The sequence below is a fragment of the Phyllostomus discolor genome, chromosome 10, assembly GCF_004126475.2.
Source record: "Phyllostomus discolor isolate MPI-MPIP mPhyDis1 chromosome 10, mPhyDis1.pri.v3, whole genome shotgun sequence".
Classification (NCBI taxonomy): domain Eukaryota; kingdom Metazoa; phylum Chordata; class Mammalia; order Chiroptera; family Phyllostomidae; genus Phyllostomus; species Phyllostomus discolor.
The window spans coordinates 798,998-817,030 of NC_040912.2; the positions used below are offsets into that span (position 1 = coordinate 798,998).

General features: G+C 69.3%; 1 protein-coding gene across 1 annotated transcript in view; it reads right to left on the bottom strand.

The window, feature by feature from the left end:
• Positions 1–3,068: 3,068 nt before the first annotated feature.
• Positions 3,069–18,033, bottom strand: part of PKD1L1 (polycystin 1 like 1, transient receptor potential channel interacting) — a 42,414-nt gene continuing 27,449 nt past the window's right edge. Inside the window, 17 exon segments of the mRNA XM_036010418.1 lie at positions 3,069–3,254; positions 3,690–3,854; positions 4,596–4,826; positions 5,514–5,678; positions 6,817–6,957; positions 7,107–7,253; positions 8,163–8,780; positions 9,281–9,364; positions 9,807–10,065; positions 11,505–11,615; positions 11,967–12,085; positions 12,916–13,092; positions 13,396–13,480; positions 14,326–14,465; positions 15,688–15,715; positions 16,130–16,452; positions 17,490–17,663. Coding sequence (XP_035866311.1) covers positions 3,078–3,254; positions 3,690–3,854; positions 4,596–4,826; positions 5,514–5,678; positions 6,817–6,957; positions 7,107–7,253; positions 8,163–8,780; positions 9,281–9,364; positions 9,807–10,065; positions 11,505–11,615; positions 11,967–12,085; positions 12,916–13,092; positions 13,396–13,480; positions 14,326–14,465; positions 15,688–15,715; positions 16,130–16,452; positions 17,490–17,663 — 3,144 coding nt within the window. The 3' untranslated portion in view covers positions 3,069–3,077.

Here is an 18,033-nt window from a genome sequence, read left to right on the forward strand (position 1 = left end):
GTGTGGTTGCCTCTCACACGCCCCCTACTGGGGACCCAGGCGTGTGCCCTGACTGGGAATCAAACCGGCAACCCTTTGGTTTGCAGGCTGGTGCTCAGTCCACTGAGCCACAGCAGCCGGGGCACCAGGTGCACAAGTGCTGAGCTCCTAGGAACGCTCCTCCTGGGCAGACTGCACCCTGGACGTGACGGCGGTCCGGCCCATCGGATCTTGGGAGGCAGACGGCGGGGCCCGGGCGGCCGGGGAGCACCCAGGACAGCTGCCCGGCAGGACCTCGGCAGCCTTCCCGCTCGGAGAAACGGGAGACACCTGTCGGAGTGTCAGCAGTTAAAGCAACAACAACACTGTTCTTCCTCCGTCGAACTTATTTTCGCCAAACCCCTGGCCAGGCCCCTGTCCGTGGGTCTGACCCTGGACGACTGTCCACCCCATGGTCTCCACGCCCCAGCCACCAGTCCCGGCCGCTGGCACGGCACCTCCCGGGTGTCTGGGCCCTGCCCTGGCGCTCTGAGCCGGCGGCTCTGAGGATTTGCCAGCTGGTGGTCCCAGGTGTGGGAGGAAGACGCCCGCCCTCCAAGGGGCGCTGGGGGCGCAATCCTTCCACAGGTCACGTGATCTCCCCGACCTTGTCGCCACACAGAACAAGAAACAGAGGGTTTGGGACATTTTCTGAGTAGTTTGGTTTGCTTTTGTCTGGTGAGTGGAACGACATTCCTCTCAGCTCGGGCACGGATTTGAACGTCACACCACCCTGCCTTCAACCCCCGCAGCTGTGCAGATGCGACCGCCGTGGGCTGGGCTGTGTCCCCCTGACGGTGCCGCAGTGCCGGCCCCCAGACCTGCGACTGTCACCGGGCTCTCAGAGGACATGACTCAGATGCTAGGTTGTGAGGGTGGGCGCCGAGCCGGTGCCACCGTGTCCGTAGGAAAGGGGACACCCGGGCAGAGGGATGCCACAGGCATGTGCCACGTGAAACTCGGGCTGACGCCGCCACAGCCCAGGGGTCTGAGAAGTGGGGGGCCTGGAGCAGCCCCCCAGGGGGTGTGGGGACTCCAGAGCTGGGTGACAGTGCGTCCCTGTGTGCGGCGCTCTCCGGCAGCCCCCGCCCGCTCACGCTGCATCTTCCTCGTCACTGGGGAGTAGCTAGAGTTTGTGAGACAACCCTAAGCTGGAGCAGAAGCGCCCCCCCCCCCCCCCCCCCCGCAGATGCCGGCGAGTGCGGCCGGGTCTCTGAGAAGCCAGGGTTTCCGGTCCAAGGTCGGTCAGGCGGCCTTGGAGGAAGCAGAAGCCCAGGGGGGCACCACGGGGCCTGGGGGGCACCACGGGGCCTCGGGAGCACCGGTGGCCGTGGGAACAGGGTTGCAGGGTTGCCGCAGCCCTGTCCGCCGGAAAGGACTGCCGCCGGGACTGTGACCACGCTCCCTCCCGGGGAGTCCTGGTCGGCAGACCTCACACGGCCCACCCCCGGGAGCGAGCGGGGACATCTGTCCGGAAGGCTGGCTCCCTCCGCACTCCCGTGTGGTTACTTCCACGTGGGATGCGGGTTGGCCAGCCCCGCCCACACAGCTCTGCGACACCGAATGAGCGGCGTGCGGTGTCCCTCGGGGAGACACCCCGGGGCCGACTTAGACCACGGGATGGCTGAGAAAGCGCTGTGGGGCCCTCCGACGACCCTCGTCCCACAGGTGTGACAGTGGTTTTACCATCACTCCACCGGAGAAGTGCGACCCCTCCGCCCCACGCAGAGCCGCCTCCCGCTCGGGGGGGGGGGGGGAGTGTCTCATCTCATCCCCCCTCCCCCACGCTTCCCAGCCTGCTCTCAGGGCCACGCCCACGGCCCCAGGGACCCCCGTGAGGACCGCAGAGCCCATTTCCGGGGCCGGACAGGGCTTCCTGCCCGTCTCCCGGCAGGGGGCGCTGCGGAGTCCCGAGGTTTTTGCAGAAGGACCTCAGCCCGCCCAGGTAGACGGTGCAGCTAAACCCTGCCAGGCGCCGCCCTTAATGACTCACTTGTGACCGTGAGAGCGAGGCCGCAGGACCTACACGGAAACCCCTCCTGGCCTCACTAACCCGCCGGGCGGTCTCCGAGGCCGGGGGGCTCCGGCCAAGATGGCACCGGACCTGGGAAGGGGGCCACCTGGGGACGGTCCCTCTGCCCCTCAGAGGGCCACTGCGAGCAGCCTCGCTCCTGCTGCGGGCCGGGGTCACCGAGGAGGAGGAGGAGGAGGAGGAGGAGGAGGAGGAGGAGGAGGAGGGGAGCCGGGAAATCACGGGAGAGGAGACAGGCGGAGACCCCAGAGTGACTGACGGGCAGGTGTCCAGGGACAGTGGCGGGCGGCGCTCCCCCGCCCTCTTCCCGAAGCCCCGAGTCGCCGGTCCGGACGGCCAAGGTGAGACGCGCAGTCACAGGGGCTGTGTCCCGATCGGGGACCAGGAGGGCACCAGGGGACAGCGGGGTTGTCTCTGTTTCCCGATGCGGCCACGCTGTCAGGTCTGTTCTGGTTTTAGCGGGTTCGAGTCCGCTTCTCTCCTGGGGTGCGGTTTCTTTTTCCACACACAGACCTGCGTCTTCATTTCTGGAATGTTCTCTCGGAGGGTGTCTTCAAACGCTCCCCCGCCCTGTGCCCGCCCCTCCCCCCAGTCCACTCCGATGCCCCTTCCTCCCCTCTCCCGCTGAGTGCGCTCCGGCCGCCGGGCCCACCCGCACCCCCCTCGCGGGTCCGGCACCGACTCTGCTGTCCCGCCCCCTGTGTCTCCCCTTCCCGGCCTCCGCCCGCAAGTCCTCATCCGGCTTCTTCCGTCTCTCCGCTCCGGCACCCCGGCCCCGGCCTCTGGCTCGGGAGACAGCGGCGGCGCATCTCCCCGTCTGTGCACGTCTGTGCGGGGAGCGCCTGGGCCCGCCGGCCTGCCCGCGGCGTCCTTTCCAGGCCCGACCTGCGCGGCCCGCTCCGCCACTAGGGGGCGCGATCGCTCCGCCGGACCCTTCGGCACCAGGGCCGCCTCCTGTCGGGGGCCCTTCCTGGGAGGGGCTGGGGGTCTGGCTTAAAACATGGAGAAAGCCGACAAAAGTACATTCTCATGCGCTCACCCCCGGTGCTCGGCCATCAGAAGCTGCCCCCAAGGGGCCGCCCTCCGCCCCGGCCGCCGGCGCGTCCTGCCCTTCTTCGGGAGGCGGCTGGGGGCTGTCGGACAAGCCCTCGACCCTCCGCAGGAGCTCGTCCAGCAGACCTGCGAACTCGTCCAGCGGGCAGGCCTGCGGGGGAGGGGGGGCCCTCCAGACCCGAGCTCTCCCCCGCCCTCCCCGTCCGAAGCACCTCCCGGTGCCGGCTTCAGGTGGCTGTGCTCGGTTAGCGACGACACAGGACCCCGGGCAGGGCGCCCGGCCTGGACGGCACATCTCGGTTCCCCCACGCACCGCGTCCCACGCGGACGTGCACACCCGCCTGGGTTTGAGTCAGGTCTCGGTGACAACACCCGAGGGACTCCGGGACAGAGCAGGGGGTGCGCGTCCCCCTGGCCGACCCCCCAGCGCCATTCCAAGGCTCTAAGCAGCTACAGGGGGGCGGGGGCGGGGGCGGGGACCGAAACCCTGGGCCCCGCGCGGCCAGCCCCCAGCCCCCAGCCCCCCTTCCCTCACTGGGAGCAGAGGGCTGCACTGGGCCCGCGGGGGCGGGGCGCGAGCGCTCACGTGACTCTCGGCAGGCCCCGCCTCCTCCTCCAGCGCGGGCCTCCGCAGCCCCAGCGCGGAGCGCGCCTGCTCCCAGGTGTAGGCCATCAGGTCTCCCGGTGCCACGAGAGACCGGCGTCGGAAGGATTTCCTTTTGGGGGTAAAAGCCCGGAGGGACCCTCTCAGCTGCAGGGGAAAAGAAAACAAGGGCAGACTGCGTTATCCGGCAGAAAACTAGCTTTGTCCATCTGTCTGACCGTAAGCGGGATCGTATCCGACGAGGCTGTCTCGGGTCCCGTCGACGAGACGGTAACCGCTCAGCAAAAGCGGACGCTCTCAGGGACGGAACTAAATGGCAGCGAGCCGAGCTGAGCGGCGGACGTGAACCCCGAACCACTGAAGCGGTGTGGGCCAGTGGCGGTGTGTGCATCCGTGTTTGCAGATGCGTGCACGTGTGCAGGCACGTGCGTCTGTGTGTGGGAGTGTGCGCGTTTGTGTGCGTCACACAATGAGGGTTGCATGTGGCGGGTCCGCAGGAGGGGGACACAGGGAGCCCCGCGGCAGCCCTGCGCCCCAGGAACGTGCCCGAGCCGGCCGGCTGACGCAGCGACCCTTCAGAGGTGGAGAGAGGGAGACCCAGGACCAGCGGCCCGTTGTCCGCCGAGCAGCAGGAGGGGCGAGGGGGGAGGGGAGGGGCGAGGGGGGAGGGGAGGGGCGAGGGGGGAGGGGAGGGGCGAGGGGGGAGGGGAGGGGGTGTGGCTTGGCGCTGCGGCCCGGGAGGCTCCCCAGGAGGCGGCTCCCTGGAGGCCTGCGGGGCGCAGGAGAGGGGCCTCGGGGACTCAGGACCACGAGGTCTGGCCGGTGGGTGGAGGTGTGCGTGGGGCCAAGGACCCTCACCCCCGGAGTCGGGGGGGCGGGGACACGCACCAGCGCAAACCACAGAGCCGTCCCTGCTGCGAGGAGGGCCGCGCAGCACCCAGACGCCGCCCGCAGGTCAGACCTGGGGAGGCCCAGGAAGGTGCCTTTTTGGCCGCTTCCCGGAAAACGGAACGGCAGCCGCTGGAAGGCCTCCGCGAAGGTGCCGGACGGTGGGGCCCGGGCGAAGAGCGGAGTCGCACGCAGGTGGGCGTGGGCGGCCAGCACCAGGGTCCCGGCCAGCTGCAGGGAGGAGACCTGCCCGGTTGACCTCTGAGCCCGACCACGGGAAGCCCACACGCAGGTGGGGCTCCTGAGTGCTTCACCAGGAGGAGGAGCGCCTCGGAGGAGCATCAGCCAGGTGTGAGCACTCAGCCCCAGCAGGCCTGCGCCCCTCCCCCATCCCAGGCCCCGCACCAGCCCTGCCCCTCCCCCACCCCAGGCGTTCAGTCCCGGTGCCCCCTCTCCTGGTCCTGGACCATCCACATGCCGGAGCCGCCGGAGGCCACGCTTGCTGCCAGGGGCACCGGCCTCACATCCCTGCTCCCGGCACCCGCAGGGGCTCGGCTAAAGGAACCCCCGAGGAAAGGCTGGGAACGAGCCCCCTCGTGTCAGTTCAGTCCGACACCTGCTTGCCTGGTGTGGCAACAGACCGGGGACTGGGCCTGCAAGCGCCGGGTGGTGTCACGGGGCCAGGACGGGCACCGCTCCCCCGCCCACCCACACAGCACACCTCGGGGGAGGGGCCGAGCCGCCTAGACTGCGCACGTCGGTAGTAACAGCACCAGCACCCGCACCCGGCCACGGAGACTGCGGAGCAGGGCAGCACCCACGCCCGAGAGTTGTCTCGTGCTGCGGACGTGGGGGTGTAGGACCAGCTGTGGGGGGGCTCCGAACACCCCCCGTCAAGGCTCGCTGAGGGGAACTCACGGACGCTAACTGGGCGGTAACTCGATGGGGGGGGAGGGGGGCCCTCACCGCTGGTGGGAGGAGGCCCGAGAGCGAGCGGGACGCCGTGGCGCTCTGCCAGCCGAGCGGACGGAGGCACCTCAGGGCCAGGAGGAAGGACAGGGCTCCCTGCAGCCACCGCGCCCTCTGCGGCAGAAGCACAGCAGGGCAGGGTGTCACGTGAGCGCAGGCACACAGGCGTACTCACCCCTGCGGGCTGGGTGTCAGGAGGGCGCCAGAGCAGGAGCAGGAGCAGGGGGACTTGCAACGCCTTTCGGAAGCAACACCTGACCTTCCGCTCCTGTGAAGGGCAGGCCCCGCGGGCCGCACACCCTGCCACAGCCTCAGGTGGCAGCACAAGCCCAGGGCCGCCCGGGGCCTTGGGGAGCACCCCCTGCCTGTGGGGGCCTCCGGCCTGCACGTGCATGGGGCACATCCGCTCCTCACGCACATTTTCACAGTCTGACCTGCGTGGGGACCAGCTGCACCCGTTCACACGGACGGCGCCGGGGGCGCGAGAGGACCGGGCAAAGCCTCCAGGCTGCAGAAGTCGCCGAGGGCTGCCCGGCCGCCCGAGTCCAGGTTGGGCCCACCGGCCCGAGGCCGGGGACTTGCAGGGGCTGCCCACCTTTCTACAGGCGGGCTCGCTGCGGAGCCCCTTGGGGTGCGTGAGCAGATCTGTCCTCACCGAGGTTACAAGTCAGAGGGGAGAAACGCCACCAGACTTGCAGTCCCGTGGACAGGGGCCAGGACTTCCTGTCCTGTGTGCCGCCTCACTCACTGGTCAAGGCTGACCGCGACCTCGAGCAGCCAACCCACCCCAGCCCTGGGCCAGCCCGGGGCCAGCCCGGGGGCCCGCTGCTCCCACCAACAGGTGGAGCAGAGCAGTTTCTAGTCGCCACATTTTGTGGACAGGTGACACTGATTTCGTGATATATTTTCTCTAGGTGACTACACCTGTCAGTATTATCGTTTGCGTGTTACTGTGTGTCAAGTCCGGCTTGTCTCCACCACTGGGGTCGCGCCATCAGGGGTGGGGTCGCGCCATCAGGGGTGGGGTCCCTGCTCCCCGGTTCCGCTCTCCCCACCTTACCAGCACCCTGGCTGGCGACCCACGTCCTGAGGACCCCAGGCCCTCCATGGGGTGTCACCTGAGAGCTCAGAGCATTAGCACTCAATGCGGGACGGCCCCCTGATCTGGAACCTCCGGAACATGTCTGAGCTCTTCCTTTGGGCGGCCTTGCAGAGCAGGGCCCTGTGTGTGTGGCCCGAGCGCCTGTCGTACCTGAGCCCACGAAGCCACGTGACTGAGGTCCACAGACCCCGGCCGGAGCCCCCGCTGGAGCTGGTCGGCCACCTCCGCAGTCAGGGAGAGCAGGCGGCCACGGGCTGCGAACCAGGCGAGGCCCGCTGCGGCGACGGGCAGCTGCCGGGTGCAGAGAGGGGGCGTCAGGCGGGCTGGAGGACGGGCTGCCGCGCTGCGGCCCCGGGAGCAGGCAGATGGCCACTCTCAGCGCTGCCTGGGCATTGGCGTGGCCTCGAGCCCGGGGAGCAGGGGCGCGAGCTGCTTCCCACCACAGCGGCCGTGAGTGCGGGAAGACACGACAGAGGGGCTACCTCCAGCCAGTTCCCTGGCCGCCGCCAGTAGCCGCGCATGCCCTCCTCCGCCAGGCCGTGCAGCTGGAGGCACAGGTGGGCCAGGGTGAGCGCCAGGAGGGCCAGCTGCGGGGGCGAGACAACGAGACGCCACAGGCTCCGATTTGGCTGTGCGAGGGCCCCCACTCCCGGCCGGCGCCCAGGGCCGGCCTGGTCCCAGCTGGTCTCCGGTCGTGCGGGGCCTCGGGGTGAAGCGGTCTTCGTGGGGCTGGGGTTCTCCGAACCTCTGCACCCACCAGCACCCAGAGACCCCTCCAAGGGCGACAGGGACGCAGGGAGTTCGAGGCGGGCCTGCCTCTGTGGAGCCCTGCCCCGGGGGGTCTCCTGTCCCTACACCAGCCCCATCCTTCCCCACGACACCCGGGAGCAGGGGCCTCCGTGGGTGCGGGAGACACCTGGCAGGTGCCCTCAGCCCCAGGGCCCTGCGTGGAGGACACTCCTTAGAGCTCCGTGTCCGGGCCTCTCGGCACCCGTGGGTTATCTGTCCATCCACGCCATCGCTCGCTCACTTGTTCACTCATTTGCTCGCTTGCTCACTCATCCACTCACTCGCTCGCCTGCTGCGAGTGGAAGGGGACGATGCCCAGCAACAGCGGACCGTCCTGTCTGAGGCCACTCGGCCTTGCGGAGCCCTGGGACCCTTCCGGTCAACACTTCCACTCCACAAAAGCCTCTTCCAGGACCCTCCGCCCTCCCCCTGAGGACAAGGGAGGGTGCAGCCACCCCGCACCAGGCGCTGTGGCCCCACAGCCTGGGAGGAGGACTGGAGTGGGGCATCGTGTGGACAGCACATCATGCCCCACATCTGTACTCTACACTCCGACCTCTGTGTCCATGGCGGGATCTGGGTGCAGGGCAGGTGAGGGGATCTGGGTGCAGGGCAGGTGAGGGGCAGGCCCAAGGCCCATCTGGTGGGCGTGGCCGGTTCGGTGGAGCCCTGAGCTCTGAGAGTGGCCAAATGGCCGGCGAACCCACCTGGGGAAGCAGGAGGCGGACCCTCGGGGCGGGGTCGCTGTGGAAGACGGACACGGCCTCCACCCGGGTGGAGAGGGCGAGGCTCCCGGCGGCGGGGCCAAGCTGGGCGCTCAGGGACACGCTGGAGAGGAGGCGGGTGGGGGGGCTGTAGAGGGCGAAGCGCACCGACACGGCGTGGGTGCAGCGGTCGACCCACCGCCGGGCGCGGAGGCCGGTCAGGGCTGCGAGGGCCGCCGGCCTGCAGAGCACGCGAGAGTGTGGGTGGGCGCCGTGCGGCGGGGCTGCGTCCAGCCCAGGCCCTGCCGGTCCCTCCGACTCCTGCTGCGTCTGCGGTCGTGGCGCGGGGGCACCAGCCTCGGCGTTCTCGGGGGGGGGGGGGGCGGCGGTGAGTGCACCTCGCGCCCGCCGGGCGTGCCAGAGCGACGAGCAGGGGCCAGAGGGGACGCGCTGACCCTCGGCACACTGACCTGGTCTGCCCAGGCGGAGCTCACAGCCCTCCCCGCAGGCCTTGGGGGCCCTCGGGGCCGCTCCCTGGGCCTCGGCGCCGGTCACGGAGGGGGTTTCAGGGTGACGCTCAGGCAGCGGGTCTTCGGTGGGCGCCGAGAGCGGCCCGGGAAGCTGCAGAGCCAACAGAACGGAGCAAGGGCAGGCGTGTGTCTCAGCGTCTGCCCTCCGCCCCGGGTGTCCGAGCCGGGCTGCACAGGGGCTCACAGGCTGACCTGCCGCACGGCCCCACGAGCCCCCCGGCTCGGCCCCTGGGCTCCTGCTCGAGCTCCAGGACCAGCCCCACCCCCTCCAAAAGGCGGCATCTGGGTGACCCCAGTCGGGGCCGGGACGTCTGGAGCTTCCGTCACAGACGGTCCAGGGGACGTGCCATCTTCACACACGCCCTCCCGCTGGGACAAGGTCGGTGCCACTCTGGTTTTGCCCAGAAGCGCCCTGGACGTGTGCAGAGCCCAGGACAGGGGGCGCGTTTGGGGAGGAATGAGCTCTGGCACCCCTGCCCCCGAGCTGGGCTCCCAGAGATGGTGCCGCGGCCTGCGCCCTCCTGCCTGTGGTTGCCCAGGCTGTTCCCCTCCGATGGGTGGTTGGAAGTAACAGGGAAGAGAGTGCGTCACCTGGCACGGACTCCCAGGGGGGGCTCTGAGCTGTCGGAGGACGGGCGGGGCCAGCAGGTAGCACTTCCCTCCGAGCGCGCCGGGCTGCAGGGGGGAGGGGGACGCGGAGCCCGTGACCCTGGGGCGCCCGGTCTGGCACAGCCCACACCCCCATCAGAGGATCACAGCCTGGCCCCTGCTGTCCTTCCACGACACCCTCAGGAATAACCGACATCCGGAGAAAGACAGAGGCCACCTCCCCAGTCTCTGGGCCGGCCCAGGTGACCCCTTTTCATCTTCGCCGCCGTCTCTCCCACGTCACACGGCCACCCCGAGACCGGCAGCACGAGACCCACTGTGTTCGAGGCGTGCCGGACGGAGCCGTGTTTTCAAAGGGAGGAAGCAAGAGGCGAGGACTGGGGCCGGTGCACAGGACGCACGTGCACCGGCGACTTTGTCCTCCGAGCCCGAGACAAGCCTGGGCCTTTCCTGGAAGCTTCCATCTCAGCTGTTTTCTCTCCTGCACCCCCCCCCCCCCCCCCCCCGCCAGCAAACGCAGGGACCTGGGGAAGTTTGGCAGCAAGGGGTGGGGAGGGGGTGGAAGCAGGGAACGGGATGCGCCATTGATGGTCCCGCCCCACGGTGGCAGGGTGGTCAGGACCAGAGGGAAGCCCACCTGTGTGCCCGGTGAGCCGCCGTCAGCAGACCCGCTCTCCGGGTACAGGCCGTCCAGCAGCGTGCTCAGGCTCCAGGCCCACCAGGCGTCCACGCTGCTCAGGCCACCCACGGCGCTCCTGGGTGCTTCTCAACCAAGAACAGAAAGAGGACGTCACTTCCTCCAGGACGAACTCCAGGCGGTCTGCAGTGCGAGGGGCGGCGTGGGCATGGCCCCTGGCCCCCAGGAGGCGGGCAGGAGGGCGGACAGCACGCTCAGTCCTCGGGGGGCTCCTCTGCCCGCATCACCGAGCGCACCTGTGTGAGGACCGCCCGCCCGGCTCCTCCCCTCCCGCCGCCGCCCGGAGGCAGACAAGCCAACACGAGCGCTCCTGGGAACTGCACGCGGACAAATGAGCAGAACCTGTTGGCGACGGCGGTTGGGAGAGGAAGCGGGCGGAGACACAGGTGAGTGGGCAGGTGGGAACTCCAGGCCCGAGGCCGCTGCTCTCAGCACAGACTGCTCAAGGGCCACGGGGGGCGGGCCCAGGGACCCCCGAGGGGCCAGTCCTGGCGGGGCATCGAGGCAGAGCAGGGCAGCTGCTCCACGTGCTGCTGCTGTTTTACTGGGGGTTCACGGTTCTACCCGGAGTTCCGTGAGGACTCCACCGAGCTGGGAAAGACTTTGACGGAAGTCAGCCGTGGGAGGGCCGGCACCGTGACCCTCCCTCGTTCAAGGGCGGGACCCCCAGCAGCCGGACAGCCGCACTTCCCGGGTGAGGGGACTGAGGCCCAGGGTCACCGACCGAGGGCCGGCGTCCGGTGCCGCTCCCCGTGGACCCCTCCTGGCTCTGCCACTCCTACTGGGGTGCAGGCAAGTGCCGGACCCCCAGAGCGGCTGGCACGAGGATGAGGCTCTGGGGGCGGGTCTGCGGCGAGGTCGGCATCCTAGGGGCTGCCCCTGCCCCCTGCTGTGCACACCCGGCCAGCGCACAGGTGTGTGCTCCGCTGCCACACGGCTGCTGTCAGGACCAGCAGGCACACTCACACGACGGGAGGTGAAAGGTAAGCCAGCAAAGCCAGCCTTTCCCCGGGTTGCCTCCGGGGGCGCCAGAGAGAACCACTCACTGGGGGGCTTGGTCGAGCACACAGCGCCCCCTGCTGGCACGCACTGCCCTGCACCGGGTGGGGGCTGACCAGCGGACACCCAGGGAGGCTCCAGACGGACAGACTGTCCCCCGGGTCCTACCCCACCAGGGGGCCTGAAACCTGCCTGCCTCCGCTCCTGGGTGGCTGTCCATCACCGGCTCTGGCAGAAGATCAAAACGAACGTTCTTACGTAAGAGATGGCCAGCCCCCTGCCTGTGCCAAAGGGGCCCAACAAAAACTCCACATCAGAGGGAGTGACTCCGTCACGGGCCACCTGGTCCCAGGAGAGCTGCGGGACGTGGGTGAGTCTCCGCCAGGAAGGGCAAGCCGGCACCGCACCCGGCACTGCCGGCCACAACCGTGGGTCGCGCCAGCGAGAAGGCAGAGCAGGGACACCTCAGCCTCAGACACGCCACACGGGCAGGACACACGGGCGTCCTACCTGGCGAAGGTGTCCCGGATGGCGCGGTGCAGAGCGTGCTCGCCCCGGGGGGCCGCCCCGTGGGTCACGCACAGGTGCAGCAGCAGCGTGAGGGCGGCCAGGCCGGCGTCTCTGTGGGGACCACACCGAGAGTGAGCGTTTCCACGGCCCCTCGGGGAGACCCAGCGGAGCGAGTGGGGAGGTGGCTCCTCCTCCCCTGGGCGGGCGTCCCCGTGTCAGGGGCGGGGTCTGTGTGGAGGGGCATTTACTTTTTTCCCCACGGACACCCAATTTCCCCACACCACGTTTAAAGTGAACGGCCTCTGTGCCGCTGGTCCTTACAGGACTCGGCGACTCCGGTCGTGTTCACGTCCTGGGCACACGGCGTGGCTTTGGGGCCAGTGAGGCGTCCCACCCCGCTCCCTCACCGGATGCGGGCGGGGGCTCTGCAAGGACGGTGGGACCAGAGCGGGGCCCACCCACCTCAGCACCTCCCGGGCGCGGGTCTGCCGCCTCATCCTCTCCCGGGTGGCCCTGAGCCGGGCTGTGCACGGGGGACGCGCCCAGCGCAGGCGGCGAGCTTGCTGGCGCGCAGCCACGGCCTGTGGGGACGAGAGCGCCGTGAGCCGGGGGCCGCCCGCAAGGGGGTGCAGCCTCAGCAGCCCCACGGGGCCCAGGACAGCAGGTCACTGCCCCTGCACTTGGCCTGGGGCTCGGGGACGGTCTCTCAGTGGGGGTCCCGCACACCAGGCCGCAGGGCAGCTGGCCTGGGAGACTGTTTGCCCCTCGTCCCGTCCCTAGCGGCCTTTCGGGCAGGGACCAGCTGGGCCACCGTCCAGCCACAGGGCAGTTAGTTCCCTTCGAGACCCCCCAAGTGCGGACAGGTCTTAGCAAGAGACGACCTTGGTTTTCCGTGGTCACAGCTGCCCACACGAGCACCCAAGGCCCTGGCAGTCACGGGCCCCGAGGGAGCAGCAGGCCTGGGCGCTGCCTTGTGGGCCAGCACACCCTCCTCTTCCTTCCTGCCAGCCACAGGGTGGGAAGGGGTGGGGGGGAGGGGGGGGGAAGGGGAGTGGGGAGGAGGGGGAAGGGGGAAGGTGTGACTGTGAGCACGCTCCCGTGCAGACGGCTAAGCTTCTCCAACTCCGGAGCCCAGAGTCCCACGTCTCCTTTGCTTCAGGGCCTCACAACAAGCCGGCTTTCTCGGTGGTCTGCTTCCTTCGGGACTGGGGGAAGCTAAGGGAGCGGACCCCGAGAGCTCACCCTTCAGGTGTGTGCAAAGGAGCTTGAGAAACTAACACGACCCCCGTGACCCCTGGAGCTGCAAAAACGCAACCGGGCTCCGGTTCCCAGTGTGACCCCGACACCCACAGGTGGCCACGGCACGGCACCCCGGCCTCAGTGACTGCCGCAGACCCCGGACCCTGCTCACGCTCTCCACCGTGTCAGCTCCTTGGGGGTCGCTGCCACCGGGCTCGTGGGGCGAGTGGCCGCGAAAGAGCGCCTCCAGGTCGGCGTCCAGGCCCTCGGTGGCTTCTCGTAAAGACTCGGTGAAGAAGTTCTCGTCGTTTCTCCTCTTCCAGGCGAAGCGCAGAGCCGCGAGGCCGATCTGGGAGGAGACACAGGCCACGGCAGGGTCCCTGCCCCCGTCTGTGCCTGGCGGGGTGGAGCTGGCCTGCTTCCGGTCAGAGCCCTGTGGCTCAGCGGTGACGCACGGAGACCAGCCCTCAGGCCCCAGCCCGTCGGCTCCCACGTGTGGCTGGGCTGTGGCCGTGGGAGAACCACGGGGTGCCTGGGACTGCGTGAGACTGACGGCCCCCTCCCCCCTCCCTCGTCGAGCGTGAACAGCAGCAGCAGCAGGTCCCCAGACAGAGCCACCGGCCCCCTCCCGGGCCCGAGGCGGGGCTCTCACCATAAGGGGCTGGGTGACGAAGACGCAGCAGGTCACAGAGACGGCCAGCAGGCCCAGCCACTGCTCACACCGCGCGGGGCTGAACCTGCCAGGGAGACGCACGCAGGCCCCGGGCTGGACCGTCCCCCCCTGCAGCAGGTGACTGTGGGTGGTGGGGGGGGGTGCTGGGGGAGTGGGCGGGCACTGGCAGGGGGTGGGGTGGGGTCTCTTCCCGCTCAAAGGGACCTCAGTCACCCTGAAGCTGCCCAGGCGGGAGAGGGAGGGACCCACAGACAGGACAGCAGGGGATGGGCGGGGCGGTGGCCATGGCTGTGACGACAACGCACAGTGTGTCTGCGTGTCGGCGGGCCTAGGCCCACAGTGCCGGCTCGAGAGGAGAGCAGCGCTCACTCTGCCTGAAACGGGGCGCCGTCACCAGTGCTCCCGTCCCGGTTAGGACGCCGTAGGCCCTTGGAGCCACGCCGAGTGACTGGGTTGCTGAGGAGGGACCCGGCTGTGCAGTGACCAAGGCCAAGGCAGGCGTGTGGTGGGCCGGCGTCTGACCTGTGGCACTGCTCGGCCACGCCGTCACAGGTGTGCGCCTCTCAGCTGCAGGCGACAGGCCCTCATGGACACGGCCTTCGCCCTCACGGGAGCTCAGCGGCCGGGTTCCCCGCTGCCGGGGGTGAGGGTCCCACGACCTCTCATAACACCCGGGACCCCGTCAGGCTGGGCCTCTACCCCCGGAACAGCAGGGCCCAGCCTCCCTGGGGGTCGGCACAGGATGCTCTTCACTCTGGGGCTGTGGGCGGCTGTGTGGGGGGCCGTGGGGGCCGAGGCAGCACGAGCCCCATCTGAGCCCCACCTTGCAGGTCCCCAGGAGCACAGCGTTTCCCGGTCAACGGCAGACGCGCCGTCCGAAGAGGGCGTCTGCAAACCTTCACGGCTCACCTGTACCCTAGGAGTCCTGTTCCCGAGCCACAGGCCACGGCGACCGTCCCGCAGATGGCCCACGCTGCCGTGCCCAGCCACAGGCGGAGGCTCCCGGGGCCGCCGGGACATGGCGAGCCCCTCAGACGCACGGCCGGGGGCTGGGGAGAAGACAGAGCAAGGGTGTGAGCGGACCTGTCACCTCCGTCCGCGCCCAGGGCGGTCATCAGTTGTGTGTGTGTCGCCTTCACTGGGTCACAGGGTGCGCAGACCCTCGCTGACCTCGTCCTGGGCTGAACACGGGGCCCAGCGCACCGAGGGACGCGGGTGGCCCTCCCGGGGTGGGTGGGCCTCGCCCCATCAGGCGACGGCGCCACCAGAACGAGGAGGCCGAGCGTCCCCACTGAGGGAGCTCCCCCCGCCTGGTGGTCTCTGGACTGAGACGCTGACCTTTCCAGTCTTTGGACGTGAACTGAACCCGAGTTTCTTCCTCGGGCGATCAGCTCAGGCCCTGCCAGCCACTGTCCTCAGTCGTAGTGACCACGGCCAGCACCCTGGGACTGTGAGAACGGCGGCCCTGGGTCAGGCCCGACACAGTGCCCCTCTGCACCCCAGCGCCCCCAGTGGCCAGTGTGGGATGTGGCAGGAAGGAGCCACACAGGGCACCACCCCCAACCCCACATCACCTTGTGAGCTGAGGACGCAGTGGCCACTCCTCTCCCTCAGAGCCCACTGGCCAGGGTGGGTCCTGCAGGCCTCCAGGTCGGGGTGCAGGCAGCCCGCCCCGTCACCGCTGGCTGCGCTCGGGGCCTGGACAGCCCTGGAAAGAGTGGCCGATACGTTTTGCTAGAAAAGACAAGGTCAGGATGAGGTCGTGGCCTGCGGAACACGGCACCCTCCATAGTGGACACCTTTGTGAGCCCTTGGGAGAGGGCCCGCCCTGGCCCACCTCCTCCAGCTGTGGGCCGTGGGGAGCTTGGGGACGAGACGGGGCGCTAATTACTGGCGACTCCTCGGAGCCAGCGTGAACATGCACCTGTGTCCGGGCAGCTGCCGGGACCTGCAGAGGGCCTCCCGCCCTCGCTGCCCAGCGCCTCTCCTGCCGGACCTGCCAACCCTGCCCTGGCCCTCAGGCCCGGCTGCTGGAGTGTCTGCCCACCCACGCGGAGTGACACTTCCCACCCTCTGCCACTGCCCTTCCTCGGAGACCCCCCCACGGCCCTCCCTGTGGCCTGCGTCCCACGTGCTGGCCTCCTGGGTCTACAGCACCCGCACGGTGGGCTGCCCGACTCCGTCCCACCCTGGGGGCCAGACGGCGGCCGAGCCAGGAGCCAGGACGCGCCCCTGTCGGGTGTTCTGGACTGACCACCGGCCTGGGCTCACCTTGGGTGGCGTCCGGACCTGCGGTGTCCTTCCACGGGGACCAGGGCCTGAGTGGGGAAGGTCGGCCTTGTGACACCGCAGCGGGGGCGGGGCTCCAGGGAATACTGTCCCTGTGTCCCTCGACCGCACCCGGAGCGGGCCTTCCTGGGACTCGGGACGTGCAGCAGGGACGCTGCCCCCCGGGCAGGGCCCGGACCCCCTAAATGCCTCATAAACACAGGAGATGAAGCTGAAGGTCCCTCGGAGTGAACCCGGGACACACGGCAGGCAGGAGACCCAGTGCCACCCCCTGCAGACGGGCCACAGAGGGTCAGCACGATGGGACAGCACCTGACCCTCCTGTTCTGACTTGGCTGCTTTCCTCTGGGTGCAATTCCCCGACAGGCAAAGCCCACCTTTCCGGCCCAGGAGGCGCGGGCTCACCTGGAGGTGCAGGGCTCACCTGGAGGTGCTGCGGCCGGCGCTGCTCTTGGGGGTGGGTGCGGCTGCACTCGGCGGGGCCCTCGGGCTTCCTGCAGGGCAAGGACAGGGCTCAGGGCAGGGTCCCGGGGTCCCCCCGAGGTCAGGGCCTCGCAGGCTGGGACGGGGTGGGGGTACCTGGCCGAGCCGGAAGAGCAGGGACAGGAGCTGAGCCCCCGGGGACGCCAGGAGGGTGCACAGGAAGCCGGTCCGGAAGAGCTCGAGGGGCACGCCAGCGGGGCCGGTCCCTGGTAGGAGCTGCAGCAACGACAGCAGCAGCGGGCGGGTCGTCCGGAGTCTGCGTGGCTCAGAGCACAGCCGTGGGTGACCACATGCGTGGTCCCCATGAGTGTGCGGGCTGTGTTCTCCGAGTCCCACCCGCCCACTCAGGGACAAAGGAAATCCCGCTGCTTTTCTCCGGTTCGGATCCCTTTAAACCGAACGGGTCTCCGAGGGCCTGCCGGACGCCGGGCCCTTGGAGAACAGGGCGGGGTCAACCCTCGCTGCCATCTGACGAGGAGCTACCAATGTCCCCAAAGTGTCCCCAGTGCACAGAGAAGCAGAGGGAAGGTCAGACAACTGGTCGACCTCAGAGGAGCGGCCACTGCAGGTTTTATGACCGTGTCCACTGCACAGCCGTGCCCTTCCTGCTCCGTGAGACGTCAGCATCTCCTCACGGGTCCTACCCACTCACCCTTTTTAATGAGGAACCTGCCGGCCCACTGCTGTGGCGGCAGGACCTCTGGACTCGGGGTGTCTGTGGACATACCACCACGCCCGCGGTGACAAACCGCACCGCATTCTCAGCCCAGGGCCGTCATCAGAAGCCGAGGTGACCTCTCCCCCTACCCCCACTCGTGCTGTGACCTGTCCTAGGGGCGGGGGCAGTGTCTCTGCCCCCACTGTGCACCCTGAGGACCCGTCCAGGCCCCGTGGGGATGGTTAGACCGGCACCTCCCCCAGCCCATGGCCAAGTGGGGCCGTCGGGCTGGCTCTGCTGTTCTTGTCAGCGGGTTTTAAAGGTTGAACGAGTTGCCACCCTTAGAAGAAGTCAGGAGCACCCGTAGGACACCCCGGGCTGCAGCCGTGACCCCGGCCCCCGGAGAGCCACGCTTTGTGGCAGCCCCAGGCTCCTCCACGGTATCCGTCGGCGGAGGCGGAGCCAGCTGCTCTGTGGACCCCCAGCTCCGGGAGTCCTGCGTCACCGCCAGCCTGGAGCACATGGGTCCCTCCCTCCCCTGCTGTCAGCCGCCTCCGTGCACCGTGACCCTTGCCAACTCCCAAGACAAGCTGCCCCCCTGCGGCCCTGGGACTCGGCAGCCACTTCCAGGAAGTGTGCCCACCTGCTCGTGTCCCGCGGCGGTGACCAGGGCCGCGAGGCAGGCGTGGGCGCACAGCAGGGCGAAGGCCACGCTGAGTCGTGGCGTGTGCGGGAGGCCCCTGCCGGCCGGCCGGCTGTGCACGGAGGCCCACACGTGGAAGTCCTCCAGGAGCTCCGTGAACTTGGAGTACAGGAGCTGGAACGGACCGCGAGAGGCGCTCACTGGCACCAGCCGGCGCGGAGTCAACAGTGACCGACACCAGTGGTTCTCTGTGCCGACAACCGGTTCTGTGCAGCTTCGGCCCCGGCGTGTCTGCAGCCCCTGGGCCCCCCGTGCTCCCACACCCGGCCCTGGAGCCCTTGGGCACCTGTCTCCCACCCTGCCTGTCCCCCCTCGCCCGTCCCCCCCTCGAGTGTCCCCACACCCTTCCCTAGAGCAGGGGTGTCCAACCCGTGGCCCGCAGCCTGCACGCGGCCCAGGATGGCGTGAGAGCGGCCCAACACAAAACCGTGAGCTCACTGAAAACATTACGAGGTTTTTGTGTGATGACGTGTCACGATGTATT